Here is a 21,594-nt window from a genome sequence, read left to right as displayed (position 1 = left end):
AAAAGATTTACCAATGTTCTGGTTAGTTTTTTCAAGTTCTGCCTTTTCCTTAGGGAAATTTTGCTTCGTATTTGCTACTAAGAAAATGGTGTTTGACTCTGAAAATTATGATGATAGAACTAAATGAAAACTTAATAAATTAATGCCTGATATTTTCAGGCTTCTCTAGAGGGCGTACTCAAGCGTTGCGATTGCGAATTATTTTATGCTTTTTATATAATGCATGTATTTAAGTGATTATGTATGAATATGCAAGCAAGACTTAAACTTTATATTAAGCTATTATTTACCAATTTAAATCTCAGTACTTTTTATTTCTAAGAAAAATGGAATCAAATTATACTGCTAAACTGTAATTCTTTTATAAGGGATGGCTTTTCTAATGATAGACGATTGTAGTATAGTAAGTTATCGCTTTACCCTTCAAATCAAAATTTACCCCTCATTTATCTGAAAAACTTATAAAAAGTGAAGCTTCTGGTGAATTGGAATGAATGTAAATAGCGAATATTGAGTTATGTTTGAAAATTTTTTAATTTTATATTCTACCTAGGTATTTTATGCTTTTTTTCTGTTTAAAAATTTATTAACTCAGCTGAAGAAAGAAAATTGCAGTCATTTTTAAAATGCGAATTCTTCATAATACAACTAATAATTTAATTGGATTTTTATGCATATTTCATGAAATTTATGCAGTGTGTTCCGTAATTACGAATCTTAATGTATATTTTTAGTCTTTTTAGCGATAAAGTCAATAAAATATGGAGAGTATCTCAAATTAATATTGCAAATGGTAAAAAAGAAAAAAAAAACTTTTAAATTTAAAGAATTAGTATTAAAAAATACTCTAGTTCCCAGGAAAACTTATTTTTCTCTTCAACGAGCATACCAGCAGTTTAGAAATTTCCCATGTCCATGTTTAGAAATTTCTAAACATGGTGCAGTATCCCCTCCGCAGATTATCAAAATTGTGTTGGCATGTCCTCAGGTAATTCTCGGGTATATTCCATAGAGTTGGTATATTCCCCTGACCATCTTCACTAGTCCATTGTGCAGTTCTAGGGCGGCGTAATCCCCTCCGCAGAGGATCAAAATTGAGATGGAATGTCATTCAATCATCCTCAAGAATGTTTCTCATACCTTCGTTAATTCCTTATTGTGCATCTCTAGTGCAAAGTAAATAAAGTACCTACTTACATATTGCCGCTATAAATAATGTACTACTACTAAATAAAGTAATATTTCTTCTAAACATTCACATGCTCTTCTTTTGCAATGTGAATAATGTAACCTAACTCATCAGTGATTTGAGGTACCTGAATCGTTTCCTTAGTCTTGCAAAGCTTTTTCCACCAATCACATTTTGGAACGCAAACGTTTCAGTTATTATAACAAAATTATCTCCATTTCTGTGCTCCAAGACCAGAAAGCATTAGTGACAAACACCACCTACTACTTAACACGTAGTAGTTTCAATTTAAAATTCAAAGTTTACAAACAATTTTTCTGAAATGGTTTTGTTGTTGGTTTCCTTTACTAAATTTATTTCCTGAATTTAATAAGCGTCGTTTCTATTTTTAAAGACTATAAGTTGGCCAATTATGATTATTTTTTTTCAAGTTTTGCTATAAATTCTTATAATATATACATAATCTATAACGATATCCCCACAGATAAAAAGTCTTTCAATCTTAAGAATGAGTGAACAGTGTGACATCGGCGATTCTTTGTCTTTGTTACGATCGAAAAAACTGCATGATCTTCAAAGTAAATATATTAAATATTAAAAATATTATCATACTGCTAATAACTAGTCAAATAATTTTAAACGGAATTAAGACCAGGGATCAATACTTCCCATTTATACTGGTTTAGTTTTTTCTCACTTTAACTTTTGAGTAATGATTAGGCTTTTAAAATAATTGAAAAATCATAAAAATTTGTAATATAATGTTTGCATTTAAGTTTTCCTTACAAATTAGTAAACTTCTATGATTGTTATTTTTTTAATTATAAAGAATATGTTAAATTGGAAATATTATAACTTGTAGTAAAATAATATGAAATTTTCTTTAAAAGTTTATGAGCTTTAATATTTTAAAGACATTTTTAAAATTTGCATTATAATGTGTAAACAAAGCTGGTAGCTGATATTAAAAAATTGTAATGAATTGTAGCTTGCATTGAGAAATAAATATTGTATTTTTTAATAAAGATATAACCTATACGTATTGAGGGATAAATTTATATATGGATTAAGAATTAAACTATGTCTCAAGGTGTTAGAATTTGTTTCAAAGTAATTTTGAGTTGCAATAAAAAGAACATAGATTATAGAAAGTTAGGAAAATAGATTATAGAAAGTTTTGAAGTCAAAGTGACATTTACGGATCTTATATTTTTTTTGTTTAAGCCAGCCAACATAGTATGACTCCCATTTAATAATTTATTATTACCTTTTACATAATGGTGTTTGTAGGTCTTTAAATAAACTTATATATTACTTACTAAGCTTGTATATTTAATTTCAAAATTAAAATATAAGACTAGATAAATGAGACTAGAATAACTTGCTATTTACAGATGTAAGTTGTTAATTTTTTTCTGTCTTACTTTTGCATCATGGCAGGAAATTTCAATTCTAAAGGTACTAGACAAACTAAAAATTTTATTGCTACAATTTTAACAAAAGTCATAGGGTTTCTATGGTTTCAATAAAAACTACACATCATTGAAATAAGAAAAAATATCTGGAAATTAAAGTATAAAAATTATCATTTGTCAATTACAGCCATAGTATCAAACTCTGTAAGTTTCTACTCTATTACCCTATTGTCAAACTTCGTCACTTACACGCTAGCCATAAATATTCCATTGTTAATGATGGTGTGTGGAAATTCTTTGCCTTGACTTATACAGGATACAAAAATTTATTAAATCAAATTGTTTGCTCTGGGTCTCTGTCATTGAATCAGGGTTCTCACTGGTCAGGGAAAACCTGGAATTGTCAGGGAATTTCATTTCAACTCTAAAAATCAGGGAAAGTTGCAATTTTTTTACAAGAACCAGGAAAATTCCTTTATTATACCTGGAAAAAAAACAGTCTTAAAATTGTCAATAACAGTACTCAGTTGTTGAAATTTGAATTAAATAATTCTAACATGTATTACAATTGTTTATTGTAAAAATTCACATTTTAGAGAAACTGAAATGCTTCCTTACTCATATAATGATATTTATTTTTCATGGAAAATCTAATACTTGGCATTACAAGTGAAAGAATCAAAATTTTCTGATGAAAAATTTCGTGGTATAGATAAAATATGGTATTGATTTTCATTGAAATTTACCTGATATACCTGGAAAAGTCAGGGAATTTTTTTTCTGAAATTTAGTGGGAATAATCCTGTTAAATATATAAAAGGCAAAGATTTATCTTGTAAAATTCAATTAAATAAGCTTTTCTTGAATCTAATCCTATTGCATTAAGTCTGTTTAAATTTTTGAAATTCTACTAAGTTGATCTACAGTTTGACCTGATTTTCTTTGATGATTAAGAATTATTAACTATTTATTAAAATTTCTTGTTATGCTGAAGCCAAATGTTTTCAAAATGTTGTTATGAAACACATGTAAATAATAATGTTTTCTATATTGAAATAATGTTAACTTTTCAGATATTTCTTGATATAAAATTGGTAAGCATTTGGAATCATACAGATAATAATATTGATATTTTTTTTAAATATCCATTGTAATTATTTTTCAGATGTCAGAGAGAAAAACAGAAATGCTGTTTTAGCTCAAAATCGTATGTTATCTACTGAAGTCAAGAGTGATGTTTCCTTTTCCCAGGTAGATGACTTTAAGATCAAAAAATAATTTACTTTCCTGATGGCCAGATATTTAAAAGTAGAAAAATTCTCGTAATTAATTGAGAAGGTACAATAATGTTCAGATATATGAAGAATGCTTTAATTCAATTAGAGAAAATGTTTTGAACTCTAACTTTCTCTTTCAAAGAATTAAAAATGGTTCCCATAAACATAAGAGTGTTTTACTATAAAAAATGAAGCTGTTCATCATTATAAAAGATAAAGTAGATATTAATACTAAGCAAAATTTGGAAATTTCGTTACATTTCCAAAAATTAAAAATGGGTTATGATTGAAAAAAACTTGACAAATATATGACATTTCTTTCCAAACATTTCTCAAAATGTAGTAAACATCGCAAAGTTAATTTCTAAAATTTAAAAAATGTCAAACAAAAGAATTTTTGGAATTCTACAAAAATATTCATAATAATTCCCTCATTGATTTTTTAAACCATTATAAAATGCTCAAAGAGTGCAGTTTCTTCATAAAAAGTAGAGATCGGATGGCGTCTGACAGACAATTTTTTAATCATCATTTTTTACATTTAATCTGCGACTGTTTTGTCCTATCCTAAGTGAACTCAGATGTTGCCATAAAATCAGGATTGCAAAAAGGTGATGCAGATGAGTTGAGTTCCACAATTCAAACTTACAAATACAATTATAAAGTATTCACGAAGATAGATAAAAAGTTATCAAAATGTATGTTCCATTTTATCATTGGATACTTACATGCTATCTCAAAAATATTGGCTACATGATGTAACAGCCACCTAAACAAAAAAAATGCCATCGGATCTATCCCGGCTAGCTAACTCTAATAAATAAAAATACAATTGTAAATAATAATAGGTAAATGAAGGAAAAAATACTAAAGAAAAATTATAAATTAAGGAAAGTAATGAAACTATTGTTAACTGGATAAATGTTGCATTTATTTTACACAATCTCAGTTATGTTTTGGTGGTAAATGTTTTTTTTTTTTTTTTTTTTTTTTTTGGTTAATGTCGGGCACTTGTGTCTATTTCCCATTGGCAGGGTTGGCAGGTTTTTGACATGTGACAGTTTTTGACGGTTTAAACCATGGTTTAAACCGTCATGTCAAAAACCTCACTGTCGAAAATGTCACAAACCTATATTCATAAGTGAAATTTAATTAATATATAAAATTTATATATTTTTTTTAAAGGATAGTGTTTCTAAATATCTTCTAGAAAAAATAAATTTAAAATTTTGAAGAAACATTTATATTTTGAATAGTAACCAAAATCTTGTACTATTGAAAACTCACATCTTTTGTAATATTATGTATTCATTTTCATGTGTTATTGAAAATCTGCAGTGATATTATTAAGAAATTTATTTATAACCAAATTTAGTGTATAGTATAGATTATACTAAAAATTAGACATTTTTAAAGATAAACATTAGCAATTTTGTACATTAGACATCTTTTAAAGAAAAATCTTTTTAATATTTTTTTAAATCTTTTTAATAATCTTTTTAACATAAGACAATACAAATTTAAGTGCTTTCTGTTAAATACACAGAGTAGTTAGTGTCGATTTACAGTATATTCAGCCTATTCATTTACTATGCTGAAAATTTAGTTTATCCAAATACTTGTGAATTTCATTTTGCTGAATACTACATAGTTTTGTTGAATATCTAAATATTCAGCTGTTGAATAATTACTTCTTGCTTTCAAGATATACATTATTTGTATTCTTAATACAAGTGGAGAAAAAAAAATTAAGAGATAAAAATTGTTTTAAAATCATGAGTGTAATAATTATAAAAATAAATATAATAAACAATATGAATTATATTTATCATTATTCATAAATATAACTACTTTTAAACTCAAATAAACATACTGGATAATAAAGATATTCGGTATAACATTAAAAAAAAAATTTATACACTTGTATCAAGTTTGTATTTATAGTGCAACATAACTTGTAAGTTCCTTATAAATATAAATATTAGTTATATGTTCCTTATTTATCAAAAATGCATGGTAATAAACTTTTAATTTTCTTAAATATCAAAAAAAAAAAAAAAAAAAAAAAATTCCAAAATAAATATTTAAACAATTTTTGCGCAAAATTTTTCTGCACATGCATTTCAATATAAATTTCTGAGATTTTAAATCTGTTATTTTACCTTAATTTTAATTAAAAAATATTTTAAAACCTGCTGATTATCTATAGTATAATTAAATTTCAATATAATGCATGGCAACTGTTGGTAGTTTTGAAGTTTATATATTTTCTTGGCAAACTTCAGTTTTTGACGTTTTCGACGGGTTCTTGACGGTTTAAACCAGTATTATACCCTTGTCATGTCAAAAACCACTTTTTGACATCAAAAACCCAACCCTGACCATTGGCCTCAGAAATGCCAGAATTGCTACTCTCTTCTCGTTACCCAGCGGACACCTGTGGCGAAGCCACGGCGGTGGAGCAGCGTTGCCCACGTCACACAACCACAAACCCGTTTATAGGGCGAGTTGCAGTCACACAATCACACAGAAGAAAGGACATAAAACGAAGAGAGAGAAAGAAACATCCATGCCCTGACTGGAATTCAAACCTGCAACCATCGTCTCCACAATCAGGCACGCTAACCACTCGGCCACCTGGTGGATTGTAAAATAGACTGTCTGGTAGAATGTTGTGTTTTTGTAGAAAGACCACAAAAAATTTTTTCACTAGTTGTTAAATCCCATATTTACATTCACTGGTTGTTAGTCCCATATCTCCAAATTTGGCATGGTAGCAATAGTGCCGATCATTGTTTAAAACAATGCTTATATTACTTACTAAATTATTTGAAATTGTAACATAATTGAAGTTTTCTTTTTCGTGAATGTTTATGCAAGCTTTGATAAAAAGTAAGCTAAAAAATTTTTAAAGATTTTATGTAACATACTTAAGTTCAGCATTTATATGCTTGCAATTCATTCAGCAGAATTTAAAATTTTTTTGGTTTACAAATTCTGAATGCAAAATACAAAATAATCAGTTACAAAAAAAAAGCTTACTCATAGTGTTTGATATTTATTATGGAAATGTGGAAGTAGTACTGTTTCACACTTTGATATAAAATACCAAATTATCATAAATAATATTTACAATGACACTTACATCATCTCTTTGTTTTTCTCTTTTCTCCTAAATGTAATAATTTGACAATTTTTCATTGATTTTTTAATTTTCTTTATCCAGTTACAGATTCTGGATATCCATTTAAAATTTATTAACTGGTTCAATTCTTCATTTAAATTTTGCTGCATATTGCTAAAATATACTTAAATCTCTATACTGACCCTTAAATAAGGAAGCTAATTTTATATATTATTAAAAATCTTGTACCTAATTGTTTTTGCTTATATTTTTGAAAAAAACATCGATTTGTAAATTGCCAATTCCATTTTGATGTTGTTTTTTTATTGATTTTATCGAATTGTTATTTTGTTTCACTTCAAATTTACTGCTTTCTCTGAAAATAGTTTTTCAAATACATGTAATCAAACAACTTTTTTTGTTAAAAAATGTAGAGATTTATTTTTATTTTTCAGGTGAAAGACTTACTCTTGGACCTAAAGGACAAAAGCAAAAAACTAGATAAACAAACTTTGACAAGAATAAAAAATTCTTGTTGCCATGCAGAATTCATTGAGTCATTTTTTAAGTAACTTACTTTTCTTAATATTTTTTTTATTGTTGCTAAATTAAGTTTAAAAAATATTTGAAGTATATTTTAGTGAGAAATGAATACTAGTTTTTTTTTTAATTCAGTGTACACTTGCTACAACAACAGTATTTTCCTCTTAAATAACGATGTTCCCTACAACATTAAATTTCTTCCAAAAATGTTTTCTTAACTAACAAGTTATTGCTTATTTGTAAAAAAAAAAAAATTTTCTTTAATATTTGATCATGTTGAACATTTTTATTCAAGAAAAGCTTTTTTGCTGGTTTAAATGCTAGAGGCCAACTCCAACAGAAATTCTGCAGGTTAATTCTGTTAAATTCTGTTCTTCTTGTAGGTTATGAGTATTACATTTCTGTCTGCTTTTCTTCTAATTATTCTATATCTGATTTCCAATCATTACTATGAAAGAGAACCCATTAACATATTCAGATATAACTGAACTAAACTCAGTGGCGCGACAGCCCATAGAGGACCAAGGCCAACTGTGCCCATCTCAGTTTTCTTAACCTTGGGCTCTGGGGTGCAGGAGCAGATGTTCCGGTTAGGTGGTCAGCCGAATGCGAAACCCCCAGTGTTTAATTCCCAAGCATGCTTGGTACTCATTTATCCACCCACTGAAGGGATAAAAGGCTGAGCCAACCTTGCCCGGCCCGAGGATCGAACCCAGGACCTGTGGCACGGGAGCGCAAAGCGCTTCCACTGAGCCACCGGGTGTCATATTCAGATGTACTGACTTCTGACTTTTAAATATATCTTAAATATATTTTAAATAGATCTTCTGACTTTTTAAATATATTTGTAATTATTAAAAAGAAAAAACTTCTTAATTTCAAACAATTTTTTTGTTGCTTTCTTATAATTTGTTAAATAGCTCTTTTATTTTTAATTTTTAAATGCATTTGATAATTTACCAGTATTTATTTAGTATATTGACTAGTAATATTTATTTGTTATTTTATTTTTTTCTTTACTTAATTTGACCTCTGTAATAAGTAAAATTAATTTCCCTAAATCATAAAAGGTAATCATATATAAAAAAGGTATAATCATAAAAGGTATAATCTGTTCCTTCTTGTATGTACCACTATCTTGTTTGTTTGATTAGTATTAGTTGCTTACATGGTAAATAAATGATTTATATTGTTTATTAAATCCTATTGATTCAGCATCTTGAACCTACTATGGTGGTCCTTGTCAGATAGTGAAATTTTTGCAAATATTGATAGTGCATTCTGTGCCATTCATGTTTAGTTTGCTTTTTTATTTGCAGCATTTAACTACTTCTTCATGTTCTACATGACTTATTAATGCCACCTAAAATACATTTTTATATTAATAAAAACTATTACTTGTAGTTTATATGTAAACAGGCACATTGGCTCATGCTTTTTTTTTTTTTTTTTTGCGCTAACATATTTTTCTTTTTCTTGAATTTGTTCTTTCAGCATAAAAACTGATCATGATGCCTCTAGAATAATCTATACTTCCATTTACTTGATTCCAACTTCCTGTACAGTGTACTCTGTTATGTTTTCAAATATTCTCACTTTTTTCATGCAGGATTATTTCATACATATTTCTATGTCTGTAAAATTTTAAATATCTTTAAATCCTGACATGTTTTTTCTCCCAGACAATTGTTGTGTTGCATCTCTCAAACTCTATGTATAGAATAATTATTCTATAAGTGATACAATTAATGAAATTGAGCTAAGTTCTTCATTTTTAGTTTTAATTTAACTGATGGCTAGAAAATTACATACAGACAAACCTTGATATTACAAACTCAAAGATTGATACTAAATATTTTTTGATATTGAGTACTTTTTAATAATTCCGACCAAATAATTACTGTATTGACATTTTAAAATTGGTGTAACATGTAATCACTTCAAGCAATGTCTACATCTTTGCTTTGTATCTGTTTTTGCATTTGGAAGCTCTTCATTTTCATCATCTTTCTTTTCTAATACTTCTCTAGATACCTTCTTTTTGTATTCCCTGCGCATTGAGACATTACGATCCATAGTATCAACTTCCTAGTTTTTTTTATTTATTTAATTACAAATCTTTTCTTATTTGTCTACTTTCTTTCGACTACATAATGATTTAGGCAAATCTTTTCAAACATGGTGATCTTTTTCTTATTTGAGTGTCAAGAAATGAATGAGGGATTGTTTGAGAATTGGAATTTAAAAAAACACACACACATTTTAAAATCTTTAGAAATTGGAGAGCGAAGAATTGGGATCAAAAATATTCCACAAAACTAAAGGTTACTGAGAAATGTATTTGGCTAAAGGACATCTTTCTATTAGAAATGCAGCAAACATGTTAAGAATTCAGAAGTTTTCAAGCTATTGAAGTTTTACTATACAGTAGAGCGCCGATTATCCGAACCCTTATTATCGACCGTCCAATTATCCAAACTATGTTTGAATTCGTTTCTTTTCTTCTTTTTTTGTTTTTGTTTTAAGTTAAGAATACTTTTTGACTTATCAAAAAATTTTCCTAAATTTCTGAACAAGTAGAGCTTCCGGCTGAGGAGATGCCACGTTATGCAGCAGAAGATATAGAAGACCAGTGTCGAGACAGAAGTTTTGAATGAAAATCGTAACTCCACTGACGAAGAGGAAGAAGTAGGTGATCAAGTTCAAGATAGTGGACCTTCTCATATAGAAAAATGCAATTCATTAGATATTGCAATAAATTGGCTAGAACATCAAAATGATGTTGATTCAGTTCAGCAGATTTATTTAAAAAGAATAAGGGATATGGCTGCTCAAAAAAGAGCATCTTCTTTGAAACAAAAGTCTTTGTTGGATTTCTTTTGTAATAGAAAATTAAGAAAAATGTGGTAAAATCAGTAATTGACAAAAAAAAAATTCTAAAATGCTGAAATATGATTAAAAAAAATTCAAAATGAAGAAAAGTAAAAAAAAAAAAAAAATATTTAAGAATTGAAAAAGAAAAAAACTTTTAAACAGATCTATTTTTGATAGTACTGCCAGTCCTAAGCCTGGAAAAAGTGTGAAGAGAAGTTAGTGCATAAGTAATAATCATTTAAACTAGATTTTAAACAACTTTCCAATTATCCAAACTTTTCATTATCCGAACCACGTTAAGTCCCAAGCAGTTCGGATAATCGGCGCTCCACTATATTTCAAAAAAGATGAGAAAATTTTGCATTCAATTTATTTGTTAGAAAATAATATCTCAGATGTAGTTTAACTAATTGAATATAAATGTCATGTTAAGTATAATTCATTTTCTTTTGAGTATGTATAAAAATTATATGCACAATTTTCTTATTTTTATGTTCTTAATTTTGATTTATTTTTAGGATTAATGGAGTATTCAATGCCTTGTTATCTTGTCTTAAACACAATGATGCTCAAATCCAGTTAGAAGCTGTTGCTTGCTTAACTAATCTGGCATGTGGGCCACACAAACTTTGTTTTAGAATCGCTAAATCTGCAGGCCCTTACTTAGTATTATTTATGACAGGCAGCAGTCACTATTTACAAGTAGGAATGTTTATAAAATCAATCAAACTTTTAAACAATTCTTTTATATTGACTTATTTCGTGACTTCTCTATTTTTGTATTTGGGCAAGTGCTATGATACAGACCCTGTTGAGCACACTTTGATTCATTTTAACTCTTGAAATGTGAAAAATTATTTGATTGCAAACTTTTTAACCAATCCAGTTCAGAGCTTATGTGTTATGACACAATTAGCAATTTCTTTATTAATATTTTAAATAATTTTGTTTAAATAAGCAAGTTATAAAAAATCAAAGTAATTGCTTAAAAAATGTATTTGACTTATTCTTTTCAGAAACCTGAAATTATTTGATAATTTGTACATAATCTTGATCAGTGTGTTTGAATTTTACTAATCACAATCTGAATTTCAAAAGGCATATTTTATGTAAATTTTGAATCAATCAAAAAGATATGAGTTAAAATACAAAACAATTTTTATTTCCATGACAAATTAAAAGTTGTTATTAAAATATTTTGTTTAACTCTACATTGTTCGTTTACAAGAAAAAGTTTTTTTTTCTTTTTACATCGAGAAGCCAGCCACATCTGCTATTTTTCTTCTAGCAGCCCAATACAAAATAGCCTTCATGTGAAAGTTGTTAATGGTCAAAGAATTAATAATGTTGCTTGGAGATAGACTGATTGTCAAGTGATTAAAGCTCATGGCCTCTTCCGCATAGCACAGATGACAGTCAGAGGAGTTAGAAAGCATATTTACAAATGTTGCTTCTCATTTAACACTATTCAGTTGGCATGTGTGGATTAGAGATAACATGGACGCGAATTAGAAAAAGTGTTGTAGAGATACCTTCGCTGCCTTGTCTATGGTTATGATAAATAAATTATTTCAATGATATTTAATATTTTTGATAATAGTGTGTTATAATTTATTTTCAAACTATGCAGAACTTAAAAATTTTTACTGTGGTATAGTTTCACATCTAATTGTAGGTGCGGCAAACTAACTTAGATAAAGTTATTGCATCCGAAAATAGAAGTTAATTAATATCTTATTAATTTGCGTGCTCATTTCTTTTTGTCTACTTCTTCAATTACGAAATATTTTATAATATATTTCTTAATTTACGTATCGTTTATTTATTTATTTATTTTTGTTGCTTTTTTTTGCAATGTCAAGCAAAAAATCTGTTACTTTAGTGTTTTTTAAGCAAGTTGAATGACAGTGTGGAATCATCCGTTCTCTCCATATACAATCATTGTACACAGAAGTTTTATTTTTAATAAAGCTATATTAAAATTATTTGTTAGGATTTTTTTCACTGCACTATGTATTGTAATATGTGTCTTGTCTTTTGAAGCATAAAATGAATTTTTTTATTGAATGTTTTACTTCATTTTTTTTATTTTTAATTATTTATATATTTTAAATAAATTTTAATTTAATGCAATAACTTAGATTGAACTAAAAAAAATTATGCTAAAAATTGACTTAAGCTTAGAAGCATGGATTCTTTTCTTAAATATGATACTTAAATTAAGTAATATATATACACTCATATTATGCTTCATAAACATTTCATGAAACAAGTTTGCATGAGGTACTTGAATACATAATTGATTGCTATTTGTTTTTGAGGTAATAAGTTGGTATTTTTTTTATCTTCCAAGTTTAGGCTCAGTGTGCATGGGCAATCAGAAACATTGCAAATGATTGTGAGACTTGTTATTTCAGACTAAAATCTCAAGGGGTCTTTCCAACTCTTTTAAAAATTCTTGTGGTAAGCAAATTTTGATTTTTTTATGCTTTAAAAATACTTTACTTGAAGCAGATGGATTAAATATCTAAGTTACCTTAAAAGGTAATTTTGATAAAAAGTATTTTTAACTAGTTTTGTTTAGATATTCACTTTTCTATACTCTTTGCACTTATTTCTTGTTTAATTTTTTAATTATACATTCTTGAATATTAGTAAGATGGTTTACCTACCAAATATTTTTATTTATTTGTTATAATTAGTTATACGAGGGTTGCTATTTCTATTTCTGGCCTTGGCAACAGTAAGTGTTGCTAGGCGACCGCAGACGATTTTAATCGAAAGTTTGATATTTTTAAACATAAATTCAGCAGACGATTTACCATCATAGCTTCATTTGTGTTGTTGACAGTAAATTGAAAAGTTCTTCTCTTTCAAAAAATGGAATTGAATCGTGAACATTTTCGTGCCATTATTTTTCATAACTTTCGACGTGAATTGTCAAGACAGGAGTGCTTCGATGAACTTAATTCTTTATTCAGCGATAAAGCGCCATCCTACAGCACTGTAAAAAATTGGTAGGACGAATCCCTTGCAGGCCGTCCAAAATCCGTTGTTGTGCCAGAAAAGATCGATGCTGTGTGTGAACTGATAAAGCAAAATCGTCATGTGACATACCGTGAGATAGAGGCGTCTTTGGACATTAGTATGACTAGCATCAATAAAATATTGCATGAACATTTGAGCGGAAAAAAAAAATTTCGCGTTGGATCCCGCATAATCTGACAAATACTCAAAAAAAGGCTCGTGTCGATTGGTGCAAGGAAATGTTGGAAAAATACGTTCAAGGTTCATCAAAGGCTCTGTATAATATTCTACTACACAGGTGACAAATCGTGGATCTATGCATATGAGCCGGAAACAAAACAGCAATCAACTCTATGGGTCTTCCAAGACGAGGCCAAACCAGCAAAAGTTGTTCGAGGAAGAAGCACATCGAAACAAATTATTGTCTGTTTCTTCGGCATTAACGGTTATGTGGCAACAGTGGAGTTAGAGCAACGCAGGACGGTCAATTCTGAATGGTACACGACCATTTGTTTGCCAGAAGTCATCGGAGAAATTCGGAAAAAGCAGAAGAACAGGCGAATCATTCTTCATCATGACAATGCGAGCTCTCACACATCGACTCAAACAAAAGCATTTCTGACGGAGCGAAAGATCGAACTGATGAGTCATCCGCTGTACAGCCCTGATTTGGCACCCCATGACTTCTTCTTATTCCCACACATCAAAAAATTACGTGGACAACGATTTTCGACCCCCGAAGAAGCGGTTGATGCATTCAAAGATCATGTTTTGGAGTTACCTCAATTGGACTGGAAAAAGTGCTTTGCAAATTGGTTCAAATGCATGCAAAAGTGTATTGATCATCATGGATAATATTTTGAAAAACAATAAAACCAATTTCGATCTTACATGTTTGTTTCTTCATTATTAGGCCAGAAATATAAATAGTATGATTATACAATCTTTGAAAGTAAAGTTATTGCAGAAAAAATGCCTTTATTAAAAATGTAAGTCTATTGTGCTTATATTCTTATTTTATCATCGTGTATAATTTTAAGATAAAATTTTGTCTTAAAATTTTATATTTTTGTTGAGTAAAATATGGTTGAAATATTATTATTTTTTTTTCTTTCTGTAGCTTAGAAAATAGCTTCAAACTTAATAGGTTATATCAATTTTTAGTTGGTTTAAAAAAAAACATAACAGCAAGCTGTTCAAGAGGCAAGTTTTTTAGATCAAGTTTTTTTTTGGGGGGGGAGGGAATATGAAAGTTGTGAGTTATATATACAGAAATACTGTCAACCAACAATTATAAAATTATACCGAAAAGCAATATTATCTTACACAATTTTATCTTCTCTCCAAAAATAAAATTTCTTTCTTCGCAATCAAATAAATTATTATAAATTTGAAGAAAACTTTCAAATCTGAATTTTTTCTATTACCAAAATTATGTTGTGAAATAATTAATGTATATTTTTTGTTATTTCAAGGTGACATTTAATGGGAAAATGTGTATCAGAAATATTTTGAAATTTGGTTGAGATATTTTATTTTCGAATGATTAACAAAAACTTTAATTTTTTTTAATGAAACTGCTGAGCTTTGTTACTTTTCTTTTAATAAATGAAATTCGTAGCATGATCTTCTATTTCTTTAAATATGTGAGAACTGAACAACTGTCAGACATGTAGAAAAAATTTTTTGTAAAATTTGTTCACCAAATATAAATGCTCATTTCATCTTTTTTCAAAATGCTATTTATTATGCATAATTATTTCATGATAAGATATTTTTGTTTTGAATGATTAAAAAGTGATTTAAAAACAAATAAAACAGCTGAGAATTTGATCTTTTTTTATAACAAATGTATTAAAAAATAAATAAAAATTACAAATATCACTATTAAAAATCAAAATTTTTTTAAACTTTTAAGAAAGTAAACTGTAACGCAGAAAAAAAATTTATATGCTATTCTTCTATCTTCTTCTTGTTATTTTAATTCAGCAATACTTTCGTAAAATTTCAGGTGTTCATGTTTAAAAGATAACAGATATTTAGATTCAAAAGATGTTATAGTTAGTTTTTATAATATCTTCCCATGAGATTATGTTGAGAAGTGTAGATGCTGTTCTAATTATATTTTTTTATGATAAGAAATAGGTTAAAGGAGTTTTTATATTGTTCGATTAAATTTATAATATTCATTCAATTAGAATAGTTTGCAAAAGTCATTATTTTTGTTTTTTCAGTCACCTATACCTGATGTAATTGAACCTGCCATTTATGCTCTAAGTGCCTGTCTCAAACATGGAGATCTTGATTTAATGTAAGTTAAAAGAAGTATTAACTTTTTATTGATTTACTAGTGAGTACTGTCCCTGTCTTCCTATAGCTAGCCTAAATCTTCAAGACTTCTTACACATTTCTTTCAGTATCTTAGCTGACTCTTTGCATCTGAAAGTAACGATCAGTACTATTTTTTATGAATTTGCAGAGTTGATCAGGTGCAAAATGGAAATCAAAAGCAAATGTAAAAATAGCAAATGCGGTGTTTTTTTCTATTTTCTGTTTGTGTTACTGCATTTTCATTGACTGGATTGAAAATATTTGCTGGCAAAAATTTATTGACAGAAAACAAACTACAAAACGAACAATTCAACGAAATGAACTTCATTTTCTCTCAAAACACATAATCATCCTTTACCAGATAAAACAACCATATGGAAAAAGATTTCTAAGATCTGTCCATATTAATTTGATTAAATATTAATATCCAATCCTGCAATTTCCATAATCTTTTTCTTTGTTCTATAAAAATGGATGTTTTCCAAACAGTAAAAATTGCAATTTTATTTGTAATTGCTTCCATTCTAATTCTCAAAGCAAAATCTAAGTCCTGCTTTTTTTTTAATATAAAGGTACATAGCTCCAAAAACTATAATTTTAACTACAACTATTTTTTTTTTCTACCTATAAAAAAGTTCCTAAAAAGCAAAGCTGAAAATTCGTTAACAACAAAACTGATTTAAAATTTTAAAAAAAATTTAAAGTAGAGATCATTTTCTATATGGTCTATATCTACTAATAATAATTTTAGCTGAAATGAATTATGCATTGTTAGAAACAACAAATCCTTAAATCTGATATAACTCTACTACTGTCAGCATAAATAACATTTTCCTAGTAGAAATTTCCCTAAATATTTTTCTAAAATGTGCACAACTTGATATTTTTCCTTCCAACAGTTTTTACATTCTAAAGGGGAAAACCATGTTTTTCATTCCTTTCTGAAACAGCATCAGTAACGAAGGCATCACTGCCAGAATCTTTTTTTAATATATAGAGAAAGCTGATTAAAATCTTGTATCATGTTCTTTCTGTATGTAATTTGAGTATGTTTTCTACCTTGAAATTATGTGTTGTGGTTGCACAAATCAAAAGTATAATTTTAATTGTAAAGCAAAACACAAATTAAAGCTTTACAATATCAAATTAAAATGTCTCATTAAAAAGTTTTCAAAATTTTCTGAGCCATTTTATACTAAAATTCACATTTATTTCGTTATAGAGGAAAAATAATTTTAAAAAAATTTTAATTGAACATATCTAATGTCTTTGAGATTATTATTTTGAAATATTTCTTTGCAGTGATGAAAATGGAGAGAAATATTCTAATGGATTGTTGAAACTGATTGAAGAACACAGTTTTCCAATTCCTACACTTCAAGAAGCAGCTTTTGCATTAGCTAATTCTTTTTATATGTAAGTTAAGTCAACAGTTTGAATAATTTCATTTATCATGAAATTTCTGCAATTAAATATCTATGTATAGATGCCGGTTGATTTAAAAAAAAATCGTGTACAAATTTGAAGGGCAAGGCAAACATTAAAAAAAGAATAAAGAAACAGAAACACAAGTTCACAAGCACTATCCAAAGCCACTAGATGGAATTGCTAATTCTACATAACATGCAAAAATTGTTCTACTTCATTTTTATTTACTGCATTTCCACGCATTTCAAATTTACAACTAATACTACCTCAAGAGATGCTCAAAGGTTTTGCTACATTATCACACCAGCAGGATGTGTTCGAGATTCGAGAAGGTGCGCTGTTCCTTGCAGCGTTGATGTAATGCATGTGTTCTGGGATCCGGCTAAATTGAGTATATATGACCAACAGTGTTTCTCATAAAAGTGTATCATTTGTTAACATACTCTAAAAATAAAACGTAGATGTATTTTTGTTTATTATTGTGCATAGTATATAATAGTCAACATCTTCTATCAGCCCTGGATAGCCTCTCCCTTTCTATGTTCTTATGTGATTTTTTTTATTATTTTTGTATGTCTGTTTTTGCTTTTTTATTTTGGCCATTATTTTATATGTTGCATTTATGTATTTATTTTTATTCACATCAATATTTTTTTTAATATTCTATGGTTTAAATATCAAAATATTGCTATAAAAATAATGTATTTTATAAGTGTTTTAATCAATTGGTGTTTTGATGCATTCTATCTTAATTTATCTATCCTCATTTATCTTAATTCAAGCACCGCAGTACACATTAAATAATTATTCAAAATTTGTTGAATCAATTCCAAGTGATATTTGTTGTACCTTAATCATACTGTTAAGGTAACAATAGTTTTTTTTTTTTAAATATTTATTATGGCAATTAGGCAGAAAATAATGTCATAAGATCTCCTTTAAAATTTATCCAGTTTAACAGTTACATTATTTTTTAACAAAAAATATAATATTTATATTTTATTAAAAACAAATCTTAATAAAAACTACTGTCGTACATAACAAAAAATTGTATTCAAATTTTTTAAATGTTTATTGGGAAATAAGGCATATCAAAGCAATTATATATTTGGAGTACAAAGAATTTTTTTATGAAAATAGTTTGTAAAATATAAAACATAATTACCATTTTATGTACTTTAACATTAAATCTGGTATTAATGCCAAACTGTTATTATTTTATTGTTTTTATCCATTGTTTTCTAATTATTGCAAAAACAAATTGTATTAAAATAGTAACTTTTTATTTCAAACCTCTTCACAATTATTTTATATTTAGGATTAGGATAAGAAGTGGAAGCCCTATAAAATTCAGCAAAGAGTACACAATATGGATGATTAGCATTTCTTTGTCAGAAATAAATTAGCATAATTTTTAGTGTATGCATATTTAAATGAATACAAAATGTACCATATGAACTTTTATGTTAAAGAAATGACTCTGGTATTTTTTATTTATTATTGTTATTAAACATTGAATACCTACTATAGCATGATTTACAATTTTTTCAGAGCTGTTAAAGCTAATAGTGATTTTGAAAATTTTGACATACAGAAAGTTTTAGAATGCTTAAAGACATTTGTTTATCAGGATTCAGATGAGTGTTTAGTAAGTTTAATTGTTTTTATATTTATCATTTGCATTTATTTTCATTTTGGTATGATATTAAAAGTTTGTACATATTGTAGGTTACTCTGCAGTTGATCAGATGCTTAGGTTATTTGACCTCTTCAGAATTTGTCACTGAAAAATTAATCAACTGTGTCCAGTTTCATGAAATCACCATTAAGTTATTAAATCATCCTTTCCATTTCTTGAAGAAAGAGTTACTGTGGGTTTTGACCAATATATCTGGTAAGCTTATATTCTTGGAGTAGTTGGAACAATAAAATGTATATAATGAATTGTTTTAACAGATTTTGTAGATTTTTTGGTTAAAATTCTGGTCTCAATTTCAGCATTATTTTTAAAAAATTTTTTGGTCGTAAACTATTTTAAACTCTATTCTTTTAATGCAGTGTTTCCCAAAGTGTGGTGCGCGTACTCTCAGGGGTAAGGGAACAGTTTAGCATGGGGTACACGTTCTAATGCAAAATATCTTGCAGCAAACGAAAATTTCAAAAAAAAAAAATTTTAAAAACAAGGCTAGCCTTGAAAATTTACGATTACATATTTTTCTATTGGATATCTTTTAGCAGAGTTAACAGTTAATAATTAGTCGTGTCAGCAGCCAGTTCTGATTTTTACCTTTTGTGCGATTTTTTATAGTACAAAATTCATTTATTTTTTATTAGGGGTACTCAGCGTTACAAAAATTTAGAAAGGGTACACGAAAATCATAAGTTTGGGAAACACTGTTTTAATCTAATAAACATATAAATAATAATTCCAGAATCAAGAGCTGTTTTTACTATGTTTAAAAATTTTAAACTTCAGAAAAATTAAATTAAACTTCTTTTAAATTAATTCCCAATAACTCATTCTATACTAATAGTTTAAGTTTTACTATTAAGTTAAAAGTGCCAGTTCTATATAATTTTCTTTTTTCAAAAAAAAAAGAAGAAGAAAATTACAGTGCTTTTTTACTATAAATTAGTTTCTTTACGTTGGTAAATATTTATCACAATATTTATTTGTGAAAAGCAAACTATAGAAACACTCTGTTGCACATCTCATTCATTCATAATCATAATGCATATTGATACATGTTCACTACAATGCAAATAACTTTGTGTCTAAAAAGGATGTTCTGGTGTAAGTTGAATGACTAACAACTTGATGTCAGATGCATCCTTTTAGGAATATAAAAAAGTATGCTGCTGATGACACAGCTAAAGTAATTATTTATCAAATTCATTAGCTAACGTCATCATGCAGCTAAACTTTTGAAAGTTATCAGTTGCACCATTCAAAATTCTGTTTATTGTAAATTTAACGAATTTTGTCCGACTGGAAAAAAATATTGTAAATAACGAAACACTGCTATATCAGAAACATGAAAATTCCATTGAAAAGTAAAATTTAAATGCTTACAAATTTAACTATGTTAAATACAAGCTAAAAATGTAATGTTCACACTAGTAGTACACTTCATTTTGTAAAAAAAAGAAAAAATCTTACATTTATTTTAATGATTTTTAAATTTATTATTATAATTTTAAATTATTTTGTATGTTAATTTTGTTTTATCGTACCTTGGAAAATTGTTTTAATTATTATAATAAATTTGTTTGTGTTATTTTTGTTTTAATTCATGTTTTTTTTTATAGTTTCACAAGTTATTGATAACAACCATGCATTGTTTTTGCCTATACTTAAAGTTTTAGAAACGTTTCTGAATACTTTAGATTCTGCATCCCTACCTGTATGTATTTAAAAATTCATTCATATTTCTCAATTTATTATTTTTTTCATGCATTGCTTAGCAATTTTCGTACTAAAATGATCTTTTTTTTTCTTCCAGGCATTATATTATGTGTGTTGCACAGCAAAGGGAAATGAAAACATATGTTCTCTGTATCAGCAATATGGTGTTGTATCTAATATTCAAAACCTTATGGCTAGTGACAATACAATTTTAAAAAATTCTTCAGCAACGTGCCTTGCTATTATTCAAAAACCTGATTCGTCTCCATACGAGTGATTGTTTTTGCTGTAAAAAGTTGTGACTCTTATGATTGTGTTGCATTAATACAAAAAAGTCTGAAATTCATTATTTTTAATCATAAGTGGATTTTTAGCAAGTGTGAACGATATAAAACTGTGATTGTTCATTTTGTAAAATATTATAACTTTTATGTGTAAGTTGCATTAAATAAAATCTGAAATTCCTCTTTTCAGATCAAAATAATTTTTTTAGCTAATGCCAACAGTATAAAACTGTAGTTACTTGGGTTGTGAAATATTGAGTGACTTATAAGTGTGAGTTGTATAAAAGTAAATAAAAAGGACTCATTTTTATTTTTTATCAAAAGAATTTTCTTAGTAAGTGTCAACAACAATAGAAAACCAAAATTAGTGTAGAAAATACTTTTCTATTGATTAACTATTTTTTATGTTAAAAAATATTTTGCTTTTGTCTCAAATGTTTCGAGATAAAGAAATTATGCTTACCTTCCAAAAAAGTTATTTTAATACAATTGTCAATTAGTTAATTTTTTAAAAAGAACAACCAAATTTGAACATATTTTATTTTAAAAAAATATATAAATGTAATGAAAATGATATATAAGTAAATTAATATATATTCAATCATTATTATTTATTAGTTTTTTCTTATAAAAATGTTTGTGTGAAAAACATTTTTTACCAACCGAAACATTGTTTTACGAAATTCTAAAATCTAA

At 27.4% G+C, this 21,594-nt stretch overlaps 1 protein-coding gene across 2 annotated transcripts; it reads left to right on the top strand.

Moving 5' to 3' along the window:
- Nucleotides 1-1,112: 1,112 nt before the first annotated feature.
- LOC107451182 (uncharacterized) lies at nucleotides 1,113-21,213 on the top strand. Of its 2 annotated transcripts, none has more exons than XM_087169235.1 (11): nucleotides 1,113-1,176; nucleotides 3,770-3,855; nucleotides 7,461-7,573; nucleotides 10,941-11,124; nucleotides 12,781-12,885; nucleotides 15,684-15,760; nucleotides 17,083-17,196; nucleotides 18,760-18,856; nucleotides 18,937-19,102; nucleotides 20,518-20,612; nucleotides 20,712-21,087. In XM_087169235.1, exons 1-11 carry the CDS (start codon nucleotides 1,128-1,130, stop codon nucleotides 20,889-20,891), a joined length of 1,266 nt encoding a protein of 421 aa, XP_087025361.1. In that variant the 5' UTR covers nucleotides 1,113-1,127; the 3' UTR covers nucleotides 20,892-21,087. The 2 variants fall into 2 exon arrangements, with proteins under 2 accessions (XP_087025361.1, XP_087025360.1); XM_087169234.1 differs by lacking the exon at nucleotides 1,113-1,176 and adding an exon at nucleotides 1,427-1,767 and having other exon boundaries at nucleotides 20,712-21,213.
- Nucleotides 21,214-21,594: the final 381 nt, after the last annotated feature.

This window comes from Parasteatoda tepidariorum, chromosome 8 (assembly GCF_982258835.1).
Source record: "Parasteatoda tepidariorum strain Cologne lab strain chromosome 8, Ptep-v5.0, whole genome shotgun sequence".
NCBI lineage: Eukaryota > Metazoa > Arthropoda > Arachnida > Araneae > Theridiidae > Parasteatoda > Parasteatoda tepidariorum.
The sequence above is the reverse complement of the archived record's forward strand: the minus strand, read 5'-3'. Positions and strand labels throughout refer to the sequence as shown.